Source organism: Adiantum capillus-veneris, chromosome 16 (genome assembly GCF_014529385.1).
Source record: "Adiantum capillus-veneris isolate H3 chromosome 16, ASM1452938v2, whole genome shotgun sequence".
In the NCBI taxonomy this organism is placed as follows: domain Eukaryota; kingdom Viridiplantae; phylum Streptophyta; class Polypodiopsida; order Polypodiales; family Pteridaceae; genus Adiantum; species Adiantum capillus-veneris.
In genome coordinates, this window is record NC_140946.1 from 43,796,421 (window position 1) to 43,820,116 (window position 23,696).

The 23,696-nt window shown below is 41.6% G+C and overlaps 1 protein-coding gene across 4 annotated transcripts in view; it reads right to left on the bottom strand.

Moving 5' to 3' along the window:
* Positions 1–23,696, bottom strand: part of LOC147438931 (uncharacterized) — a 107,329-nt gene that overhangs the window by 52,864 nt on the left and 30,769 nt on the right. For all 4 annotated transcript variants that reach the window (XM_086484888.1, XM_086484887.1, XM_086484889.1 and 1 more), the window contains exon 2: positions 5,048–5,266. In XM_086484888.1, coding sequence (XP_086341014.1) covers positions 5,048–5,266 — 219 coding nt within the window. The remainder of the gene's footprint in view (positions 1–5,047; positions 5,267–23,696) is intronic.

The window sequence follows — 23,696 nt, forward strand, 5'->3', positions numbered from 1 at the left end:
AGGGAGAGCCCAAGTGTTATGCATAAATGAAACTGATCGAGTGAGTGCCTCCACTACCAATGGAGGAGCAGCGAGCTCTGCCCTAACAATGTCATGTGGTACTGAGGCCTAGGCTCTAATTATCCAAGAAAGACACCAAGGGCTTCTCCATACATCTCCATCCATCAAGACTGCCAGGTCTGCTATGATGATCAACTAAGGGGCCCCATATCTCCACTCCGTACAGCATGGCCAAAGTGACCAAAGTGTCAAAGAGCCAAAGATTTGTCCGAGGTTCCTGGAATTGAACCTGCAAACATATCCTCTCAAGTCTCCCCAATGCTACATAGGCTCTGGTCAATTGCGTATCTACTGCATGCCTCAGGGAAAATACTGGACCACTAAAAACCGCCCCAAGATAAGTGTATGTATATGCATACTCCACAGTCTCTCGACCATATGTAAAAGTGGGGGCAGACCTCCTTACCCACTGCGCCGTAGTGTTAAACACCATTACCTTGACCAAGGTTCACAGACAATCCATTGTCCCATGCATCCAAATCACGATGCATCCCTTCTGGAGAATCGGAGATCAGCACAATATCATCAGCATATAATAGCAACGGAATCCATGTCCCTGCAAGCTAAGCACCTCTATCACCCTCTTTATGTACATAATCTGAAAACTCATCTACATATATCCCAAAGAGAGTCGGAGATAGGGGACAACCCTGCTTCACCCCAATGGTGGAGTGAACCATGTCGGACATGCCCTGAGTAATGCGTACCTGTCCTACCACTGTCTTGTATAAAGCTAAGATCCCCAGATCAGCTTTGTGGACACCCCCATGTCTTGCAATCTGTGTATGAGTCTGGCTCGTGGCACTGTATCAAAGGCTTTGCGGAAATCCACAAAGCTACAATATATCCTCTTGCCATGGTGTCTACCCTCCTCAATAATGGCTCTGAGTGTCAAAATATGGTCAAGAGTGGAGAAACCTCTCTTGAACCCGGCCTGTCCTGCTGCCCCTATGCCCTCTCTCTCTCTGCCCATCCACTTAGCTCATGCTCAAGAATTGATGCATATAGCCTAGCCAGAGTGTGACCAACCATGATGGTTCGGTAATTCCCGGGAAGCATAGGATTTCCCGACTTGAAGATAGGCACAATAGTGGACATACTCCAAGTCTCACGGAAACCCTCATACATGGCTCTATTAAACATCATAGCAAGAGGCTCTGCAAGCATATCTCTAGCATGGATAAAGTGCTTTGCTATCAGACCATCATGATCCTGTGCTCTTCCTGTCTTCATCTTGTCAATGGCTTTCCTTACCCTCTCAGCAGTAAAGAAAGTACATGTTTCTGGGCATGCCTCTGGAGGGTCAGGCAAAGGTGGCTGCCCCGATGCTGTATAGAGAGATGTAGCATATTCCCCCCATGTCTCTGTGGAAGTGATAGCTGGCGGTGGAGAGTGCTCATTGAAAAGCCTCCATGCCTCACTAGAGTCCTGACTCAAAAACAGCTGATACAGTCCTGACTCATAAACAGCTGATACAGATCACGCTCTAACTGAGATAGGTAAGCCCTCTTCTTTCGTCACACTAGGCGGCGGAAGATAATACATGACTGTCTATGTGTAGTAGTACCCGTGAGCACCTCTCTCTGTGATCTGATCCTCATCTCTCTACACTCCTCATCATACCAATTGTTCTAAGGCATGCTCCCAGATCGTTTGCGTGTAGGCTGGCTGTGGAGATATGCCTCTGATGCTGAGAGAGAGAGAGAGAGAGAGAGAGAGAGAGAGAGAGAGAGAAGAAGAGAATTTTAACGTAGTAGGAAACTCTTCCAAAAGCCCTTAACGAGGAGAGTTGAGCTCAAGACTTGTTATTCAAGAGGGAAATGGCATAACCAATCTACCACACTTGGGTGATAGAAAGGTTATACCATTTTCCTCTTCTTATTAGAGAGAGAGAGAGAGAGAGAGAGAGAGAGAGAGAGAGAGAGAGAGAGAGAGAGATGAAATGTTATATTAAACGTCTTCAAAAGGCCAAAATGAACTATGAGACCAAACTGGTACAATCCTTGTGGATCTAATCCAATGTTTGGTTACAAAAAAAAAATGAAGTAAAGTGAAAGACTAAAAGACTAAACTAAAAGGCTAAAATCGTCACACTAAAATCATCATCGTCCTCATCAATGCTCGAGGATTGCCGGGCATCGGGCGTTGTCCGAGATAGTATTGCATCAGTCGCTGAAAAGCCTTGTCAATGTCTGCCTCTGTAAATGGTCATATTGGGCATCTCCCAAATCGTGCTAGAATAGTCCTGAGCCTCTGATGCAGCCTCCGTCGATGTCGAGGTCGCCCTCGTAGACGCGAGCATCTAGCTCTCCCGAGCTCAGTGGCTCTGTCCACTAATATACCTCTGGTATAAGTGGGCTCTGAAATCTGCTGTGAGGTATCTGGCTGCTGAGTCCTTGCTCTAAAGAAGTCAGTGATCTCCCTCTGTGAATGTCTCCCACTTCCTGGTCTCCTCGAGAGACTCCCTATGTCTGTGGAACTCTAGCAAAACAACCCAAGGCATCTCTAATCCTGATATCTCATGACTCTAGTCCAAAGCCCTCTCTGAATAGATAGTGAAAGCGGCCTCGTATCTCATAGTATACCAGACAATGACAAATGTGATGTAACTCTCATCTCTGGCTCCATATGACACAATTGTCATAACCACGCCTTTTCTCGTACTCTCCTAAATCTATCAGTCTCAATCTCTAGCTGATGCGATATGTGCTCATCTGACCAATAGCACATCGTATCCAATAGGGTAGATGATTGTCCATATAGGCCGGTCTGATCACATATCCATTCTCTGTTAGTTGGAGAAGATGCTCTCTATAGAAAGCCATCTTCGCACCCAACTCTTGTGTCTGTTGTATCCATGTGCTTCCGGTATCTAGTTGAATCAAATCCTGACGTATAAGTCTAGCGCTCTCTGTCCATGTGAGAGAAAGAGAGGATGCGTCCAAGGAGTTTTGGCATGGAGGCAGTCCATCCATGCTAAAGCCATGCGACTGAAACCATGATATCATCTGCCCATACCAGCATGTTGTGTCCCCTTGTAGCGCTAGCTATCCGGATGACTCAAGGGCTAGCCGAGCATATCTATCTCTTGGGAGGTTCCATAAATTATGCATGAAGGAAACTGATCTAGTAAGGGCCTCAACTACGAGAGGGGAGGGAAGCTAGCTCGGCTCGAATAATATCATGTGGCACTAAGGCCTTAGCCCGAATCAGTCGAGAGATCATAGAGACTAGAGGCCTCTCCATACATCTCCATCCATCAGTGCTACCATATCTGCCATGGTGGTCCACTGAGGCTCCCCAAATCTGAACCCCATAAAGCTCAGCTGAAGCCACTAGAGTGTCCAAAAGCCACAGCTTTGTTCAAGGTTCTTGAAATTGGACTTGCGAACACATCTTCTCCAATCCTCCCAAGGCTACATAAGCTCTCGTCAATCTAGTCTCTGTTGCTCTCCTCAGTGCAAACACCGGTCCACTGAAGACTACCCCAAGATAGGTGTATGCATCTGTATACTCCACTGTCTCCTGGACATATGTAAAAGTGGGTGCTGACCTCATGACCCACTGTGGTGTGGTGTTAAACACCATAACCTTGGTTTTCCCGAGGTTAACAAACTATCCACTATCGTGTGCAAATATGTACAAAGCATCTAAATGACGTTGCATCTTCTCCGGGGAGTCAAAAATCAACACAATATCATCAGCATATAACAATAGTGGGATCCATGTCCCTGCCAACTGTGCTCCTCTATCACCATCCCTCTCAATGTAGTCAGCAACCTCATCCACATACATGCCATGTAGTGTAGGAGATAGCGGGCAGCCCTGTTTCATCCCAATTGTGAAGTGAACCAAATCAGAAATCTCCTCTGGAGTGCGTACATGCCCCACTACTGACTTGTATAGAGCCATGATCCCCCAAATCAACTCTTTGGGTACCCCCATCTCCCACAGTCTAAGCATCAATCTAGCTTTGTCGAAGGCTTTGCGGAAATCCACAAAGCAACAATAGAGTCATCTCCCACGTGATCTCCCCTCTTCAATAATGGCTATGAGTGTCAGAATATGATCAAGAGTAGAGAAACCTCTCCTGAAACCCGCCTGTCCTGATGCCCGTACACCCTCTCTCTCTGCCCATCTACTCAACTGCTCCTCAAGGATGGACACCAGACTTCTGAGAACATTGGAAGAGATAAAATTCTCAAAAGCTCCTGGATTAAAGAAAATCAACATTATGTTGCCCTAAATCTTGGGTTGACCTCTACATAACTCCTTCGAGGAATTTGGAGTAGTCAAGACTCCATAGACGTCGGGTATAAGTTTTTTCGTTCTTTCTTAGCCAACAGTTGTGCATTCTTGACAGTGGATCAAAGTGTGACCTATCAGGAAACATCCAAATCATCTTCCTTCTTCTTGAAGAGTTTCCCTTTGTTTTGGAATCAGGTGAGGAGGTTGAAGTGTCTGACTCCGCTGTTCTCCCACTTGGAGAGGTAGTCCTCTTGTAGTGCTGCCGGAAAATCACTAGTGTATCGCTCACAATTATTTTCCAAGGTTAAGTTTTAAAAGAAAAAAACTGGCACATACGCATTCCAAAATCTCTGATTATAATCTTCTAAAGCTTCACTAAAGACCACCCTCAAGTTGTGGTTCAAAGAGGGATGTAATATTGTTTTGATGCCTTGCCATGTCTGTGGAGCATGAGGTATGGTCAATAAAGCCCTTCACCACTGCATAGCAGCATTCTAATAGCAGCACAAGACAGCCTAAAATAAGCTTGTCTAGCTATGTATCATCATCGAGGGCACGATTGCCGCTAAAACAATGGCTAGAATTGTAAACGAAGGATCTCTATTCAATAATTTTATTAATGTTTCATGGCATTCCAAATTTTCAGTGTGTACTTTCCTGGTTGTTGTTCATTTTGAGGTAATGACTCTCCTAGCACCCTAGGAATCCCGAAGTTTAATTGAGAATGTGCGACACTCACCAGGTCTATTCCAGAGATGAGTAGCAAAGCCACAAATGTTGAAAGGACTTGAAACTGACTTGGCTGCAATGTCTGCCATACCACTGTGCTACCAACGAATGCTGCTATTAGTAAATTCCTTCGTACTTCCCCCAGTGTTGAGTCTACTGGTGATAGAAATTGGCTTGCCACAATATCATTTAAACGTAAGTCTGCTAAAGAATACAGCCTCTGTGGTACCTGTGAAGTATACAGAAACAAGTTCGAAAAGATTTGAAGCTCTATAAACTACAAGACAAACAGTAACCTCAAGTAGCACCACATGCAGAAATTTAAAACCTGCTAGCTTAACAGCAAGTTACACATGACAATGACAAGACAAAGCTCGAACCGCACATCTCCTTGAGCTTGTGTATCAGAAGAAGCTACCAATCATGGAACAAGAACACTCAAAAAAGGAACAAGACTCCCTTGTGGAACAAGAAGTACCTCAAACTACGAGCAAGTGTGAACAAGCCAAGCGAAGAACGAGCAAGGGAGAAAAATCACTTCATATACAAAGTGCTTCAACTATCACATTACAAATGTGTTGCAATTTCTAGTTAAAGTTAGCTAACAAATGCAAACACGTAGACACTCTTTCTAAAAGAAGATATACAGGTAAAGTTGCCCGGAACGGAAACAGGGAACGGGAACGGAGGCCTCCGGAACGTTTCCGAAACGAGGGCCCCCCAAAAAAGCGGAACGGGAACGGGGGCCGGAACGGTAAGCTTATAATATGCTTAAATTAGGTTGGATTTAATCTATATGTTAGTAGAGAGCCATACGCACCCAATTAGTCCAAGTAGAATCCTATTTAGACATGCTTTGCAATGATTCTTCAGTCTTAACGCTTACACGCGATTGCACACTACACACAACACATGAATTGGGATTATCCTTTACAAAAGCATCTTGATTCTTCATAGAAAGAACATCAACTCAAAGATGAATAGAGTCCACACTCCACACAAAAGCTTGGCGCAAAAAGATGATAGATTATAAAGATGGCTTACAAGGCTAACCAAGGCGCTACAAAAAGACATGTAGAGACTAGAGACTAGAGTGCTAAATAACAACTGTAAGAGTTACTAGGTGACATGTCTCAATCACTCATGTGGTAGTGCAATACAAAAAGGGGGCAAAGCCGATGGCCACAAAGGAAACAAATATTAAAGACAAATGAGCAATGAGTCATGAATCATGCCTGAAGTTCACCTCTGGGTAGGGGCAAAAGAGCATCCCACCTCCCAATCTGTAGTGGAGTCCTGGACGTCGTGAATATCATCCCAATCCTCCTGCATAGGCTCATCCTCATGCGTAGATCCTTCTGTCTCTACAAGCACCTTTGCCTCTGCCTCCATCTCCCACTATAGAAAAGGATCTATCACTGTCACTTTGGATGCTCAGTTGCAAAGCATTCTTAAGTTTGCACTGACAGAAACAAGGTCATTTGCTTTCTCCACTCCAAGTCGGTTTCTCTTTCTAGATGCAATGTGGCTATATTCACTCCACAATTGCTCCAAGCAAGAGGAGCTAACCGCTTGGCTCAGAATACAGACGGCAAGTCGCTGAAGATCGGGACCATCTGAACCATTTTCTTGCCACCACAAGACGGAGGAAATCTTGGTGCAGTCAATTTGGGCATCGGTTGTCCCAAATGATCCTCACATATCCCTGTAAAATGCAAGTTGATCCTTGATTTTGCGTTGCATGTCACGATCAGGGTGAAGCTTCTTCAAGATGGTCTTCCAATGTGTGTTCACCTCCAAATCATGCTCCTATCCTGCACCCTAGAACTCTGGATCCGACACAAGCTGCACCTGTAGAGGTGAACTATAGGCATTCCACCTACTACTGCAAAGGTCTTTGATTTCTTCGAGCCTATCTGGGTCCTTCTCAAGATCTTCAAGCGGCTCGACCACGCGATCCATTGCTTCATAGACCTTGCCAATGCAAGGTTGCATACCATCCATCACTCTAAGCAAGTGGATTACTGGTTTCACCATTTTGTCAATAGTCTTTAGAGACTCCCAGAACTCAGGATCCTCTACCTTCCATTATAAATGATCCCTGCAATTGTACTTGCATGGGAGTCTCAGCAAACTCTGTACTGAAGAAGAGCTGCCGCACTGCACTTTCAGACTCTACCGAACGGCTTACCAATAGATAGTTGTAGGCGAAGCGGGTCTCACAATACTTTAGAAGCACTTTGCCCCCCGACCGCTTCAAGAACTCGGCTCAAAGTATATTGTGGTTGTTGATGAAAGAAACCACCTTGGACGTGGTTGCAATGAGAGGCTCTATCCAAGGTAGTTTGCCGAAATCCTTCCAAGGCAATGTGTCATCCAAAAGGACATCGTGATGTGAGGATAAGCGCCTTCCAAAATAGCTCCGGCTGCCCTGTCTGATGCCCCCCCATCGATGACTAGACCTATCCCAAGGTCCAACCCAATGGTCTCTACGGCGGAGGCCCACTCATCTGCAAGGACATCTGCTGATTTTCCCGTCTCCGTGGCGTCATAGGAGTGGGCAAAATACATCTCCCCTTTGGAATAGGCAACAATGCCATGTATTGACCTCCTCCTAGTGTCGCTCCATCCATCCGCAATGAGGGTTTCACGCTATACTTCGTCCATTGCCTCTTCATGTTGAGGGTTGACTAACGTGCCCCATACTCTCCAATCCTCATGTGGTCTTGAAGTACTCTGACCTACACAGTGCACACAAGAGGTATTAGAATTTAGAATTTACTATTTAGAAGAGAATAAGCATCGAGATGATTGATTGCGAGAAAATGATAGTAAGTCTTACCGAGCCTTTATGAAGGGGATGTGATCATGATAGAAAAAGCGGGCAACACTTGCATCCACATCCTCCTTCCTTTTTGGATCCCAAGTGGTATGTAGAGTGTATTGGTGAGATTTGGAAGTGAGACCGTTGCAGTATCAAGCATTGAAAATGCCAATCAAAATGATGTCTCCGCCGTCTCCGTTGTTGCCACATTACTATCACCACCAACCAATGAAGAAGGTGTAGAAGAGGGAAAAACCAAGTTGTTGGGGTCGATTGCGGGACGCTTAGGCCTTGCCACGTCTTTCTCTTCTTTGTTGGCTTTAATGGTGGCATCCTTGACTTCAAATACCTTCAACAATTGCTCGTTGACAGCCTTGCATATTGCTACTTGTTGTCCCTCTAGCTTAAAGAGGTGAGCAAGGACTTTGGTTGTGCCGGATTGTCGTTCGAAGCCGCATAGTTTGCACTTCCATGCACATGCACCACCGGCCTTTCCCAACACTCGGGAATGCACTTCATCCCACCATGATGCTTCATCCTTCTTCTTCTTGATACCCAAGGGGTCACGTTCACTTGATGCGGAAGCTTGCGCCATAAGTGATGAGACTCAAGAGAGGAAGGAAGCTTGAGAGAGAGAGACAGAGAGAGAGAGAGAGAGAGAGAGAGGATGGAGCTCCGAACTTGAGCCTTAAGGCTTGAGGCTCAAGGGAGAGGGAGACGAAGAGAGCGCCTTAAAACTTGAAAGTTGAGGGAAAGGGAGAGATGGAGCGGTGGAGAGTGGCCCAAGGGAGAGGGAGAGAGAGACTAGAGCCTTGGCTTGAGGGAGAGAAGAGAGCTTGGAAATTGGCTTGTCTCTTGCGACAACTTCAAGCTTGAGCCTTGAGGGAGTATGAAGAAAGAGCAAAGGACTTGGGGCTTATATACGAGAGGAGAATACCCCCCTCTCTCCTCCCCCCCAAAAAATATTCAAAAGCGCCCAACAGGTATTTTTCTGCAAACGGACAACTTTTTCAAAACGGCCATTTTTTTGAAATTCAACGCTTTGGCCAGGCGTTCCGTCCGTTCCGGTTATGCAAAAAAAAAAAAACGCCGTTCCGGCAGAGTATCTGTTCCGGCCGCCTGGAGTGAGTAAGAACAAGTTTCTGGAATAGGAGGGACCCGTTTCACCCGTAACCTGTTACTTTGTATACAGGTTCTTAAAGTTAACCCTATGATAAACAACAATTCTCCAAAGCCACTATCTTGAATTTCACACCGTGCATAGCCTTGCAAGCATACAACAAATCAAAAATATGATTTTTCTTATCACTAAAATACTTCAAATGATCTTTTCTTTCCTACTATGCATATATTATTATTTATTGGCCTCAGGTTTAAAACTATTGACTAGCAAGTTACGCCACCCTGTCCCATAATTTTAGTTAATCAACAAGCCTTCAGTACACCAAAAGATGTCAACTTGCTAGGCTTATGCCTTTAGGTAGCATACTGCATGTCTTGCAAGAGCCAACCCCCCTTGACCTTGGTTTTGCATAAAGTAGAATTATTTAAGATCATCACACCGCTTCCTTGTATGGCAAGGACTCAGAACCTCTACTTGCTTCATCAAGACGTTGTCGTGCTGTGGCACGTATATAGTGGTAGCGGGCATTAAACGATTTATCTTGTGACTTTTTGACGCATAAGTATACTTCATATAATACTCATATGCATAAATAAAATCTTTCTACCATACCTTAGTATTTACCTTTGAAATAATATAAATATACATTACTATTAGAAAGTGCTGCAAGAGAAGTATCAATGATTGTGCCTCTTTTTTCTGGAGAAAAGCATTTATATATTTCTTCTAATATCTTAGCTATACCCTACCATATATAAATTATTTTCTTTTTTTCACATTTATTTAATAATATAAACCTTCAATAATGCATACCTTCTTGGATACATACAAGAGCAAAAGGCCTAATAGAAGAGTTTATGAAAAGAAAAGATCCAAAGCTTCTTGGACCATCCCAATTTGAAAATCCCGACCTAAGGGCGTGGAGAAAAGGCCAAAACCTAGTCAAGCTCTTTTAGTAGGCCAATTTTGCTTTTTAAAGCATGTCAATCCGAGTTAGAAGTCAAAAGTTAAAGGAAAAACAGTGAAAAATCCTCTCACAACTACACTGCAAGAAGAGATGGTAAACAGGTGAATCAAATGACAAGAGGTAATCTTGATCTTTTTCCATAAAATAAGATATTTGGAGGATAAAAGACACAAGCATGTGAATGTGACACCTCAAAGATGCTTGAAGAACAAAACACACAAACTGAGGACCCCTGCTACAGCCACACAGAAGATGCCTAGGTGGGGCCCACATACATCATGCACCCACATGGAGCCTCAACGACCAAAAATGCTGAATTTTATGATATTTTGAGTCCTAATATTGCCCATTTTAAGAAATATCCAAAGAACATTTGATTTGGACTAATTCTTTAGCTTAATCAAGTGATTATGAAAAACATGGCTCCCTCAACTATAAAAAGGAAAACCTTCTCTTCATTGGGGGAGATTTAATGAGTAAGTGAGAATAGTTCAATTCCATAGTGACACACTCATCTTAGTGCCACACTTTTCCTTGAAGAAAGGCTTAAGTCTTGCCTCATCTTTTCTCTCCATTAAGGTGGTGGCGATTGCTCTCATGTAAGATATATGTTGCTAGTTTTTCTTTCATTTGTATATCTAGTCCAATTCCTGTCTCTAACTCTATCTCTATCTCTCATTATCTATCTTTAATACCACCACCACACTAGATCTATCTCTAATTCTATCTTTACTCCTCCTTTCATCTCTCTTGTTGTGTCCTAATTGTTTCATTAGAAGGTATTCAAGCAGCAATCTTGTCAATGTAACGGGCACAACCTTCTTGTGGAAAACAATTATATGCACAAGGTTAGTAACCATATCTTCATCTTTCACAAGCATCTCTCTCTCTTAAGGTTCTCATTCTCTTCCACAAACTCTAAAATCTCCTTGCTACAGTATCCTTATTGCCTAAGGGCAACAATAGGGCTTGGGAGAGAAACTCTCTTCTTCTCCTCCTTTCACTTCTTTCACACCTTTATCTTTGAACATACTAAGTATATCATCGATAAATAACCCAAATCCAAATAGAGGCAATTTCTTTCATTTCCATTCTGTGCAATCTATTAGGGTCAACATTTGGATTAGTCGAAACATTCACTTTCAGCAACGCCATAGTGTTTCTATTTGGTCCTAAAAGGCTCAGAGAAATACTTCTCTCACCAGATCCCATCATAGTACCTCTTATTGACTATAACTTCTCTTTTGATGTGAATGTGGTTATTTTATTATAAATGAAGAGGATTTATACTCACAACTAATCCCAATCGCTAAACAAAACATATACATTATAATAAGCATAAAGCTACAGTTCCAAAGAGCAATCCGTAGCTTCTTTGGACAACAAAGATTAAATATCATTAATTCATCCATTAACCCTTTTATCCTATCCATGATACGATATAATCGTAATCTCAATGTTTTCCTTTTTGTTTTGTTTTGACTATCTTTCACGACTCTCTCCATCACGTGTATATTTGTAAGCGAAAGTGAGCGGCTTCTTTGGCTACATTTCTTCTTTAGCTCTATAAGCTATGTTATCTATATCTTAGCTCCTTTTCATAACCCTTGAGCTTCCTCACAAACTCTCACAGCAAGAGGCCCGGTGCCTTCCTGGCAAGACCGCAAACTTCCTGACATATTTTTGGTGAACCCGACACGAATCTGTCAGGCTGAGTTTGTGGGTAACCATGGGTGATCATGTTGAGCAAGAGGGTATGCATTTTGACCCAGCAACAATGCAAATGTTTCAAGCATTTGCAATGTTCATGCAAAAACAACATGCGACTGAAAGAAGGGAGATTTCAGCAACAAAGGCGATACAAGCGGTCGTCAAAAGAATACATCAGTTCAATGGCAAAGATGTAACCAAATACTTACGCGAGTATGTGAAGGAGATGGAGCTGCATCGCGTGTCAGAAGGTGAGATGATTCAAAGCTTTGAACTAATTGTTGCTCCAGAAATTAGGGAGCATGTTAGGGCATTTAAAGATAGGCATAGGAGAAATTGGGAAGAACTCAAAGTAGCTTTAAAGGAGGAATATTTCATGGAGGACTCGGGAGAGAGTGACCAAAGGCACATTCTTAGAATGCGTAGTCAAGCCAAAGCAAGGACTATCAATAACAGAGCTACTTAGGGAATTTGAGCGGCGCTATGCACAACTCACTAGGTCAGAAAGGGCCACACTAGATGCAGAGAAGACAGATCTTTTCTTACAAGCCGCAGGTAAAGAGTTTCAAGAAAATTTGGAGCTTCTTCTTGAAGATAAAGATGCTGAGCAAGGACTAAAGACCGACTGGAATGAAGTTGAACGTGCTGTTTCGTTGCTTACCAAACGACAAAGAAGAAGGGACAAAATGGTAGTAAACACTACGAGTCCTTCAACCTCAACTTCTGACAAAATGGTAAAGCCTACTTCTATAGCTCCTAAGTTTGATGAGTCTATGCTAGATGAGCTTGTGAAGGGAATGCGTGACTTGAAGGTGAAGCTAGCAATGCTTGAAGAAAAAGGCACACCATCAAGGCCACTTCTTAGGCAAAGACAACAACCCAAAAAAGGGTTTGTTAATAGATGTATTTGGTGTGATAGTACAGACCATGTAAGAAAGGATTGTGATGATTTTAGTGATGCTTTGTCAAAAGATGTTGTCTTTTTAAAGGATGGTAAAATCCACTTAAAAGAGACAGGTCTACCCTTGAGAACGAACTTTGGAAAGGGGAGAATGCAAACCTTAGTTGAAGATATGGCAACTAACCATGCTAACTCTTCAGTTGAGACAGCTACTTATGGAGTAAAAATTGAGCATCTTCAGTTGAGGCAGCTACTTATGGAGTAAAAATTGAGTATCTTAGTGATGAAGAGGTGAATGACGATCATGGTCAAATTCGGCCAAATGTCATGCAATTAGCTAAAAAGGGAAAGCTTAGAAAAGAGATTCTATATGAAGCAGGTGATTGCATACGTCTAGAAACAGGATGGAATGATCCAGTGGACTCATTGTCAGTGCATGCTTACATTACAAAATGCCAACAAAATGAGGCTATTGTAGAAGAAAAGCGCAGGCGTGAGAATGGTGATGAAGGACCATCAAAAAGAGCTTCTATAAGTGGAGGAAGAAGTGACTCAATGCCTTCCCAAACAACCCCGACACAAGGAGCATCTCCACCTGAAGTACTCATGGAGGAGTCTACAACAGGAAAGAAGAAAGAGCCAACAAAAGGTGAGACAAAAGGCCCAACTTATAAACTACAATCTGATATTGAGGTTGCTACAGATTTAAAAAAAGTCTTGGAGCAAAGGATTTTGAATAGCAAGATTGAGTTCACTCTGGGAGAAGTCCTTGGCATTGCAAAGCGTGAATTCCACGAGGAGATCATTGACATCATCAAGAGAAAGAGGCAAACTCTTGCTGAGGTTGCTCGTACACACGTTGACGGAGAAACCTTGAAGACACAAGGGATGCAGTTGCAAAATAAGGAGGATGATAGAGCTGTGGTAGGATGCTACCAATATAGTGGGAGAGTGAAGCAAGTGCATTTCTCAAATGATGATGAAGAAGTTGAAGTTATTCCTAAGAGCTACTATTTAGGAAGTCACTGGGTAAGGGCTACTACAGAAACTTTGGTCAAGGTAGGTGAGCTTGAAGAGCCATTTGTTGCCTTGATTCATCATGGTTCAGAAATAAACATAATGTCAAAGAGTCTCTACAACAAGTGCAAATGGCCGATGGACACAAATCATGGTTGGATGGTGAAAGTGGCAAACAATTCATCCGGTGAATTGTATGCAGCATGTCCAGGTGTAATGGTGACAATAGGTGATGTAAAATTGACCAAAACTTCTTTGTACAGGATACATCTTCATATCATCTCATCCTTGGACAACCCTACATTGTGGGACTTCGAATGGAAACAAAGGTAATGGATGATGGTTCAGCATATGCTAGGATACGTAGCAAAGATGGTAAACGAGCTGTCCAATTTCTCACAGTTTGTGTAAACCATGAAAGAAATCGTGACAACCTCAGAGAACATCCTCTACCAGAGGTACGCAAAGAGTTTTATGATCATAGAAAAATGATGGGTTTTGACCAAGTACTATTGTAAAGCGGGATTGCAGTGGTAGAGAAAGAAAAAGGGTCTCGTCTGATCCAAAAATAGATGGAACTTTTTCAACGAGCTCCTTGGTAACAAGGAATGGATCCGTATGTTTTACAAAACTTGAAGATTTGAAGAGATGTGAGAGGCAATATGTGCATAATGTACAAATAGGCATGAAAAAGAGTGGGTTGCTAGAGCCTACTGAAAATGTTTTGGGTGTGTGTATATAAGTAAAAATAGCCATTTTTCGGGTAAAATATTAGTAAAACGGAGAAATCCGGCCATAAAAATTGCATGTGAGTGTATATAATGTTTTGTGGTGATTTTTTTGATTTATTATGATTTTTGGGAATTTTTTGGGTTTAATTTGCTATTTTCTTTTTAATTTTGCTAATTTTCGGAAGAAAAACTTCAAAAATACAAAAAACACGTGAAAACGGTCGTAATGAAAAACCAAAAATATGGGGATGACCAGTGACTATAGGACAACCTATGGTACAGTGGCGATGCAATTATGAGACTGGAGCGAAAAGCGTATTTTAGCCAGATTCTGGCCGAAATGCCAAATTTTTGGTAACTAGAGTGCTTCGTTAGCTGCTATGGGTGAGCTTGATGGTATAATGGGGTCTAGTTTACATCTTGAAAATGAAGTTGTGAAAGCTAGCTCTATGGAAATGTATCAAGTAATAGAAGCCGTTAAAGAAAACCAAACAGTTGGCCCAGAACTCCATGTTGAGACTAAATACAAGAGTGTAGCAAAGGAGGTGAAACCAGTAGCTTAACCCTTACCACCCAACAATAGAGAAAATATTGAGCAGGCTTCTTTACAACCAAGTTTAAGGAATCCTAAAAAGATTGGGCATACCTTCACAAAGGAGTCTTTTCAAGAGTTGCAGATTGGTAGCGAGGAGTTTCTAACACAGGAGGAGACAAAGTGCTTCAAAGAAATGCTTTCAAAGCATGGTAAGGCTTTTGTATTTGAGCCACATGAGATAGGATGTGTTGATCCTTCTATTGTAGCTCCTATGGTAATTTTCACAATATCTCATGTGTCTTTGAATCTGCGGCCTGTTCCGGTTCCAAAGGCTCATTTGTCAAAGTTAGTAGAGCTACTGAATGAGAAAATTAAAATGGGAATCTTGGAGCCTTCTTGTGCTCCATACTCAAACACGTGGTTCACAGTTCCAAAGAAGAATGGTTCTCTACGCTTCATCCAAGATATGCAACCAGTGAACAAGGTGACAATTAGAAATGTAGATACAGGTCCAATTGTGGATGAGCTTGCAGAGGCGTTTGCAAGGAGGGCAATCTACTCAATGGGGGATCTATAGTCAGGGTATGAGTCAATTTGAGCTTGCAATCGAAAGCAGAGACTTGACAACCATGAGAACATCTTTGGGTTTGGTAAGGATGTGTACCTTGCCACAGGGAGCAACCAACTCGGTTGCACATATGATGAATGGGATCAATAAGGTCGTACATGACTTTATTCCTCAAATCATAATGCCTTTTATTAATGATTTGCCTATCAAAGGATGTGAAAAAAGTGACAAAGATGAAGCTTTGGTCTCAAGGGATGTCGCAGGTTTATGGTAAATCACATAAATGATTGTGATAAAATTTTGTATAGGTTGGAAAAAGTCAATCTTACATTGTTAGGGAAAAATTCTATGTTTGGTGTCAATGAAGTGCTCATTGTGGAACACATGTGCGGGCCATATGGTAGGAAACCTTGTCCAGCAAAGGTAGATGCCATCCAAAGAATAAAAGAAACATGCACTAGCATCACTGAGGTTATAAGGTTTCTGGAAGCATGTGTCTTCTATGTTATTTGGATTCCACATTATGCACATGTAACTGATCCTCTTTATCAGTTGCTTAGAAAGAATCAAAAGTTTAAATGGACAGAAGCACATGTAAAATCCATGAAAAAGCTAAAGGAGTTGCTACAGTCAGCACCAACTTTGAAAAAGATAGACCATGAGTGTCAAAGGCCAGTAATTGTGACAGTAGACACCAGTCGTACAGGGATTGGATGGGCAATAGAGCAAGATGTGGAAGAAGGACGCAGGTATGTGGTAAGATTTGGAGCAAAGGTACTAAGTGCTCGCCAAAGAAACTATCCACAAATAAAGAGAGAGCTATGGGGTATGGTTACAGCCTTGAAAAATGGAAAAGAGTACCTAATTGGTGCATGTGTGGTTGTAGAAACAGATTGTCTACCACTTCTTGGAATGATTACAAGCTGCTCAATACCAGACATTGCTATGTTGCGGTGTATTGCCTATATTAAGTGCTTAAATCCCTAGTTTAAGTACATTGCAGGTAAAGACAATACAGTGGCAGATATGCTATCAAGGGTAAGGTATGAAGATGAGTCACAAATGCTTGATGAGGGAGATGATGTAGGCACAAAGTTCTATTCTATCTCTCATGCCAAAGGTAACAATGTCTGCATGACTAATTCACTTGAATTGTTCTTGAAAGATCTTTATGAAGGTGATTGACTTCTTATTGGAAGCTACTTGAGTACTCTATCAAAACAGAATAATTGGTCTGAACAAGAATTCAAGAAGATACGCAGGAAAGTATATGGGTACTTTTTGAGGGATGGTTACTTGTGCAAGCATCCTAAACAAAAGGGTGCTACACCACAACGGGTCATATGTAAAAAAAAAAGACTCAAGTAAAGCTCATGCAAGAGTTTCATCAGAGTCTATGGGTTGGACACAGTGGTGTGTGGACAACCTTCTCCAAGTTGAAAGAAAAATACTGATGGAAGGGTATGTATAAAGATGTATCTAAGTTTGTAGAGTCGTGTGTAACTTGTCAAATGTATTCAAATGTCCGACATCGTGATGGATTGCACCCTACGTGATGTATTCAGATGATCTTGCAGATGAAGGAGGTCGCTTGGAGACGCTAGTGCATATGTAGGGTGCAATCCATCACGATGTCGGACATTTAAATACATTTGACAAGTTACACACGACTCTACAAACTGACATACATCTTTATACATACCCTTCCACCAGTATTTTTCTTTCAACTTGGAGAAGGTTGCCCACACACCTATGTGTCCAGCCCATAGACTCTCATGAAACTCTTGCATAAGTTTTACTTGAGTCTTACATATAACCCGTTGTGGTGTAGCACTCTTTTGTTTAGGATGCTTGCACAAGTAACCATCCCTCCAAAAGTACCCATATGTTTTTCTGCGTATCCTCTTGAATTCTTGTTCAGACCAATCATCCTGTTTTGATAGAGTACTAGCCTCCAATAAGAACCCAATCACCTTCATAAAGATCTTTCAAGAACAATTCAAGTGAATTAGTCATGCAAACATTGTTACCTTTGGCATGAGAGAAAGAATAGAACTTTGTGCCTACATCATCTCCCTCATCAAGCATTTGTGACTCATCTTCATACCTTGCCCTTGGTAGCATATCTACCACTGTATTGTCTTTACCTACAATGTGTTTAAGCTAAGGATTTAAGCACTTAATGTAGACAATACACCACAACATAGCAATGTATGGTGTTGAGCAGCTTGTAATCATCTCAAGAAGTGGTAGACAATCTGTTTCTACAACCACACATGCACCAATTAGGTACTCTTTCCCATTTTTCAAGGTTGTAACCATACCCCATAGCTCTCTCTTTATTTGTGGATAGTTTCTTTGGCGAGCACTTAGTACCTTTGCTCCAAATCTTACCACATACCTGCGTCCTTCTTCCACATCTTGCTCTATTGCCCATCCAATCCCTGTACGACTGGTGTCTACTGTCACAATTACTGGCCTTTGACACTCAGTCTATCTTTTTCAAAGTTGGTGCTGACTGTAGCAACTCCTTTAGCTTTTTCATGGATTTTACATGTGCTTCTGTCCATTTAAACTTTTGATTCTTTCTAAGCAACTGATAAAGAGGATCAGTTACATGTGCATAATGTGGAATCCAAATAACATAGAAGACACATGCTCCCAAAAACCTTTTAACCTCAGTGATGCTAGTGCATGTTTCTTTCATTCTTTGGATGGCATCTACCTTTGCTGGACAAGGTTTCCTACCATATGGCCCGCACATGTGCCCCACAACGAGCACTTCATTGACACCAAACATAGAATTTTTCCCTGACAATGTAAGATTCACTTCTTCCAACCTATACAAAATTTTATCACAATCATTTATGTGATTTACCATAAACCTGCGACATCCCTTGAGACCAAAGCTTCATCTTTGTCACTTTTTTCACATCCTTTGATAGGCAAATCATTAATAAAAGGCATTGTGATTTGAGGAATAAAGTCATGTACGACCTTATTGATCCCATTCATCATATGTGCAACCGAGTTGGTTGCTCCCTGTGGCAAGGTACACATCCTTACCAAAGCTAAAGATGTTCTCATGGTTGTCAAGTCTCTGCTTTCGATTGCAAGCTCAAATTGATCATACCCTGACTATAGATCTCCCATTGAGTAGATTGCCCTCCTTGCAAACGCCTATGCAAACTCATCCACAATTGGACCTGTACCTACATTTCTCATATCTTGGATGAAGCGTAGAGAATCATTCTTCTTTGGAACTGTGAACCACGTGTTTGAGTATGGAGCACAAGAAGGCTCCAGGATTCCCATTTTAATTTTCTCATTCAGTAGCTCTACTAACTTTGGCAAATGAGCCTTTGGAACCGGAACAGGCCGCAGATTCAAAGACACATGAGGTATTGTGAAAATTACGATAGGAGCTACAATAGAAGGATCGACACATCCTATCTCATGTGGCTCAAATGCAAAAGCCTTACCATGCTTTGAAAGCATTTCTTTGAAGCACTTTGTCTCCTCCTGTGTTAGAAACTCCTCGCTACCAATCTGCAACTCTTCGAAAGACTCCTTTGTGAAGGTATGCCCAATCTTCTTAGGATTCCTCAAACTTGGTTGTAAAGAAGCCTGCTCAATCTTTTCCCTATTCTTGGGTGGTAAAGGTGAAGCTACTGGTTTCACCTTCTTTGCTACACTCTTGTATTTAGTTTCAACATGGACTTCTGTGCCAACTGTTTGGTTTTCTTTAAAGGCTTCTATTCCTTGATACATTTCCATAGAGCAAACTTCCACAAATTCATTTTCAAGATGCAAACTAGACCCCATTATAGCATCAAGCTCACCCATAGTATCTACAAAAGAAACTTGTTCACACAAACCCAAAACATTTTCAGTAGGCTCTAACAACCGACTCTTTTTCATGCCTATTTGTACATTATGAACATATTGCCTCTCACATCTCTTCAAATCTTCAGTTTTGTAAAACATAATGATCCATTCCTTGTTACCAAGGAGCTCGTTGAAAAAGTTTCACCTATTTTTGGATCAGGCAAGACCCTTTTTCTTTCTGTACCACTGCAATCTCGCTTTACAATGGTACTTGGCCAAAACCCATCATTTCTCTATGATCATGAAACTCTTTGCGCACCTTTGGTAGAGGATGTTCTCTAAGGTTGTCACGATTTCTTTCATGATTTACACAAACTGTGAGAAATTGGACAGCTCGTTTACCATCTTTGCTACGTATCCTAGCATATGCTGAACCATCATCCATTACCTTTGTTTCCATTCGAACTCCCACAATGTAGGGTTGTCCAAGGATGAGATGATATGAAAATGTATCCTATACAAAGAAGTTTTAGTCAATTTTACATCACCTATTGTCACCTTCACACCTGGACATACTGCATACAATTCACCGCATGAATTGTTTGCCACTTTCACCATCCAACCATGATTTGTGTCCATCGGCCATTTGCACTTGTTGTAGAGACTCTTTGACATTATATTTATTTCTGAACCATGATGAATCAAGGCAACAAATGGCTCTTCAAGCTCACCTACCTTGACCAAAGTTTCTGTAGTAGCCCTTACCCAGTGACTTCCTAAATAGTAGCTCTTAGGAATAGCTTCAACTTCTTCATCATCATTTGAGAAATGCACTTGCTTCACTCTCCCACTATATTGGTAGCATCCTACCACAGCTCTATCATCCTCCTTATTTTGCAACTGCATCCCTTGTGTCTTCAAGGTTTCTCCGTCAACGTGTGTACGAGCAACCTCAGCAAGAGTTTGCCTCTTTCTCTTGATGATGTCAATGATCTCCTCGTGGAATTCACGCTTTCCAATGCCAAGGACTTCTCCCAGAGTGAACTCAATCTTGCTATTCAAGATCCTTTTCTCCAAGACTTTCTTTAAATCTGTAGCAACCTCAATATCAGATTGTAGTTTATAAGTTGGGCCTTTTGTCTCACCTTTTGTTGGCCCTTTCTTCTTTCCTATTGTAGACTCCTCCATGAGTACTTCAGGTGGAGATGCTCCTTGTGTCGGGGTTGTTTGGGAAGGCATTGAGTCACTTCTTCCTCCACTTATAGAAGCTCTTTTTGATGGTCCTTCATCACCATTCTCACGCCTACGCCTTTCTTCTACAATAGCCTCATTTTGTAAGCATTTCGTAATGTAAGCATGCACTGACAATGAGTCCACTGGATCATTCCATCCTGTTTCTAGACGTATGCAATCACCTGCTTCATGTAGAATCTCTTTTCTAAGCTTTCCCTTTTTAGCTAATTGCATGACATTTGGCCGAATTTGACCATGATGGTCATTCACCTCTTCATCACTAAGATACTCAATTTTTACTCCATAAGTAGCTGCCTCAACTGAAGAGTTAGCATGGTTAGTTGCCATATCTTCAACTAAGGTTTGCATTCTCCCCTTTCCAAAGTTTGTTCTCAAGGGTAGACCTGTCTCTCTTAAGTGGATTTTACCATCCTTTAAAAAGACAACATCTTTTGACAAAGCATCACTAAAATCATCACAATCTTTTCTTACATGGTCTGTACTATCACACCAAATACATCTATTAACAAACCCTTCTTTGGGTTGTTGTCTTTGCCTAAGAAGTGGCCTTGATGGTGTGCCTTTTCCTTCAAGCATTGCTAGCTTCACCTTCGAGTCACGCATTCCCTTCACAAGCTCATCTAGCATAGACTCATCAAACTTAGGAGCTATAGAAGTAGGCTTTACCATTTTGTCAGAAGTTGAGGTTGAAGGACTCGTAGTGTTTACTACCATTTTGTCCCTTCTTCTTTGTCGTTTGGCAAGCAACTAAACAGCACCTTCAACTTCATTCCACTCAGTCTTTAGTTCTTGCTCAGCATCTTTATCTTCAAGAAGAAGCTCCAAATTTTCTTGAAACTCTTTACCTGCGGCTTGTAAGAAAAGATCTGTCTTCTCTGCATCTAGTGTGGCCCTTTCTGACCTAGTGAGTTGTGCATAGCGCCGCTCAAATTCCCTAAGTAGCTCTGTTATTGATAGTCCTTGCTTTGGCTTGACTACGCATTCTAAGAATGTGCTTTTGGTCACTCTCTCCCGAGTCCTCCATGAAATATTCCTCCTTTAAAGCTACTTTGAGTTCTTCCCAATTTCTCCTATGCCTATCTTTAAATGCCCTAACATGCTCCCTAATTTCTGGAGCAACAATTAGTTCAAAGCTTTGAATCATCTCACCTTCTGACACGCGATGCAGCTCCATCTCCTTCACATACTCGCGTAAGTATTTGGTTACATCTTTGCCATTGAACTGATGTATTCTTTTGACGACCGCTTGTATGGCCTTTGTTGATGAAATCTCCCTTCTTTCAGTGGCATGTTGTTTTTGCATGAACATTGCAAATGCTTGAAACATTTGCATTGTTGCTGGGTCAAAATGTATACCCTGTTGCTCAACATGATCACCCATGGTTACCCACAAACTCAGCCTGACAGGTTTGCGTCAGGTTCACCAAAAATATGTCAGGAAGCTTGCGGTCTTGCCAGGAAGGCACCGGGCCTCTTGCTGTGAGAGTTTGTGAGGAAGCTCAAGGATTATGAAAAGGAGTTAGGATATAGATAACATAGCTTATAGAGCTAAAGAAGAAATGTAGCCAAAGAAGCCGCTCACTTTCGCTTACAAATATACACGTGATGGAGAGAGTCGTGAAAGATAGTCAAAACAAAACAAAAAGGAAAACGTCGAGATTACGATTATATCGTATCATGGATAGGATAAAAGGGTTAATGGATGAATTAATGATATTTAATCTTTGTTGTCCAAAGAAGCTACGGATTGCTCTTTGGAACTGTAGCTTTATGCTTATTATAATGTATATGTTTTGTTTAGCGATTGGGATTAGTTATGAGTATAAATCCTCTTCATTTATAATAAAATAACCACATTCACATCAAAAGAGAAGTTATAGTCAATAAGAGGTACTATGATGGGATCTGGTGAGAGAAGTATTTCTCTGAGCCTTTTAGGACCAAATAGAAACACTATGGCGTTGCTGAAAGTGAATGTTTCGACTAATCCAAATGTCGACCCTAATAGGTTGCACAGAATGGAAATGAAAGAAATTGCCTCTATGTGGATTTGGGTTATTTATCGATGATATACTTAGTATGTTCAAAGATAAAGGTGTGAAAGAAGTGAAAGGAGGAGAAGAAGAGAGTTTCTCTCCCAAGCCCTATTGTTGCCCTTAGGCAATAAGGATACTGCGGGGAGAGAAGTACCTGTAGCAAGGAGATTTTAGAGTTTGTGGAAGAGAATGAGAACCTTAAGAGAGAGAGATGCTTGTGAAAGATGAAGATATGGTTACTAACCTTGTGCATATAATTGTTTTCCACAAGAAGGTTGTGCCCGTTACATTGACAAGATTGCTGCTTGAATACCTTCCAATGAAACAATTAGGACACAACAAGAGAGATGAAAGAAGGAGTAAAGATAGAATTAGAGATAGATCTAGTGTGGTGGTGGTATTAAAGATAGATAATGAGAGATAGAGATAGAGTTAGAGACAGGAATTGGACTAGATATGCAAATGAAAGAAAAACTAGCAACATATATCTTACATGAGAGCAATCGCCACCACCTTAATGGAGAGAAAAGATGAGGCAAGACTTAAGCCTTTCTTCAAGGAAAAGTGTGGCACTAAGATGAGTGTGTCACTATGGAATTGAGCTATTCTCACTCACTCATTAAATCCCCGCAATGAAGAGAAGGTTTTCCTTTTGATAGTTGAGGGAGCCATGTTTTACATAATCACTTGATTAGGCTAAAGAATTAGTCCAAATCAAATGTTCTTTGGATATTTCTTAAAATGGGCAATATTAGGACTCAAAATATCATAAAATTCAGCATTTTTGGTCGTTGAGGCTCCATGTGGGTGCATAATGTATGTGGGCCCCACCTAGGCATCTTCTGTGTGGCTCTAGCAGGGGGTCTCAGTTTGTGTGTCTTGCCCTTCAAGGCATCTTTGAGGTGTCACATTCACATGCATGTGTCTTTTATCCTCCAAATATCTTATATTATGGAAAAAGACCAAGATTACCTCTTGTCATTTGATTCACCTGTTTACCATCTCTTCTTGCAGTGTAGTTGTGAAAGGATTTTTCGTTGTTTTCCCTGTAACTTTTGACCTTTAACTCGGATTGACATGCTTCAAAAAGCAAAATTGGCCTACTAAAAGAGCTTGACTTAGTTTTGGACTTTTCTCCACGCCCTTAGGTCGGGATTTTCAAATT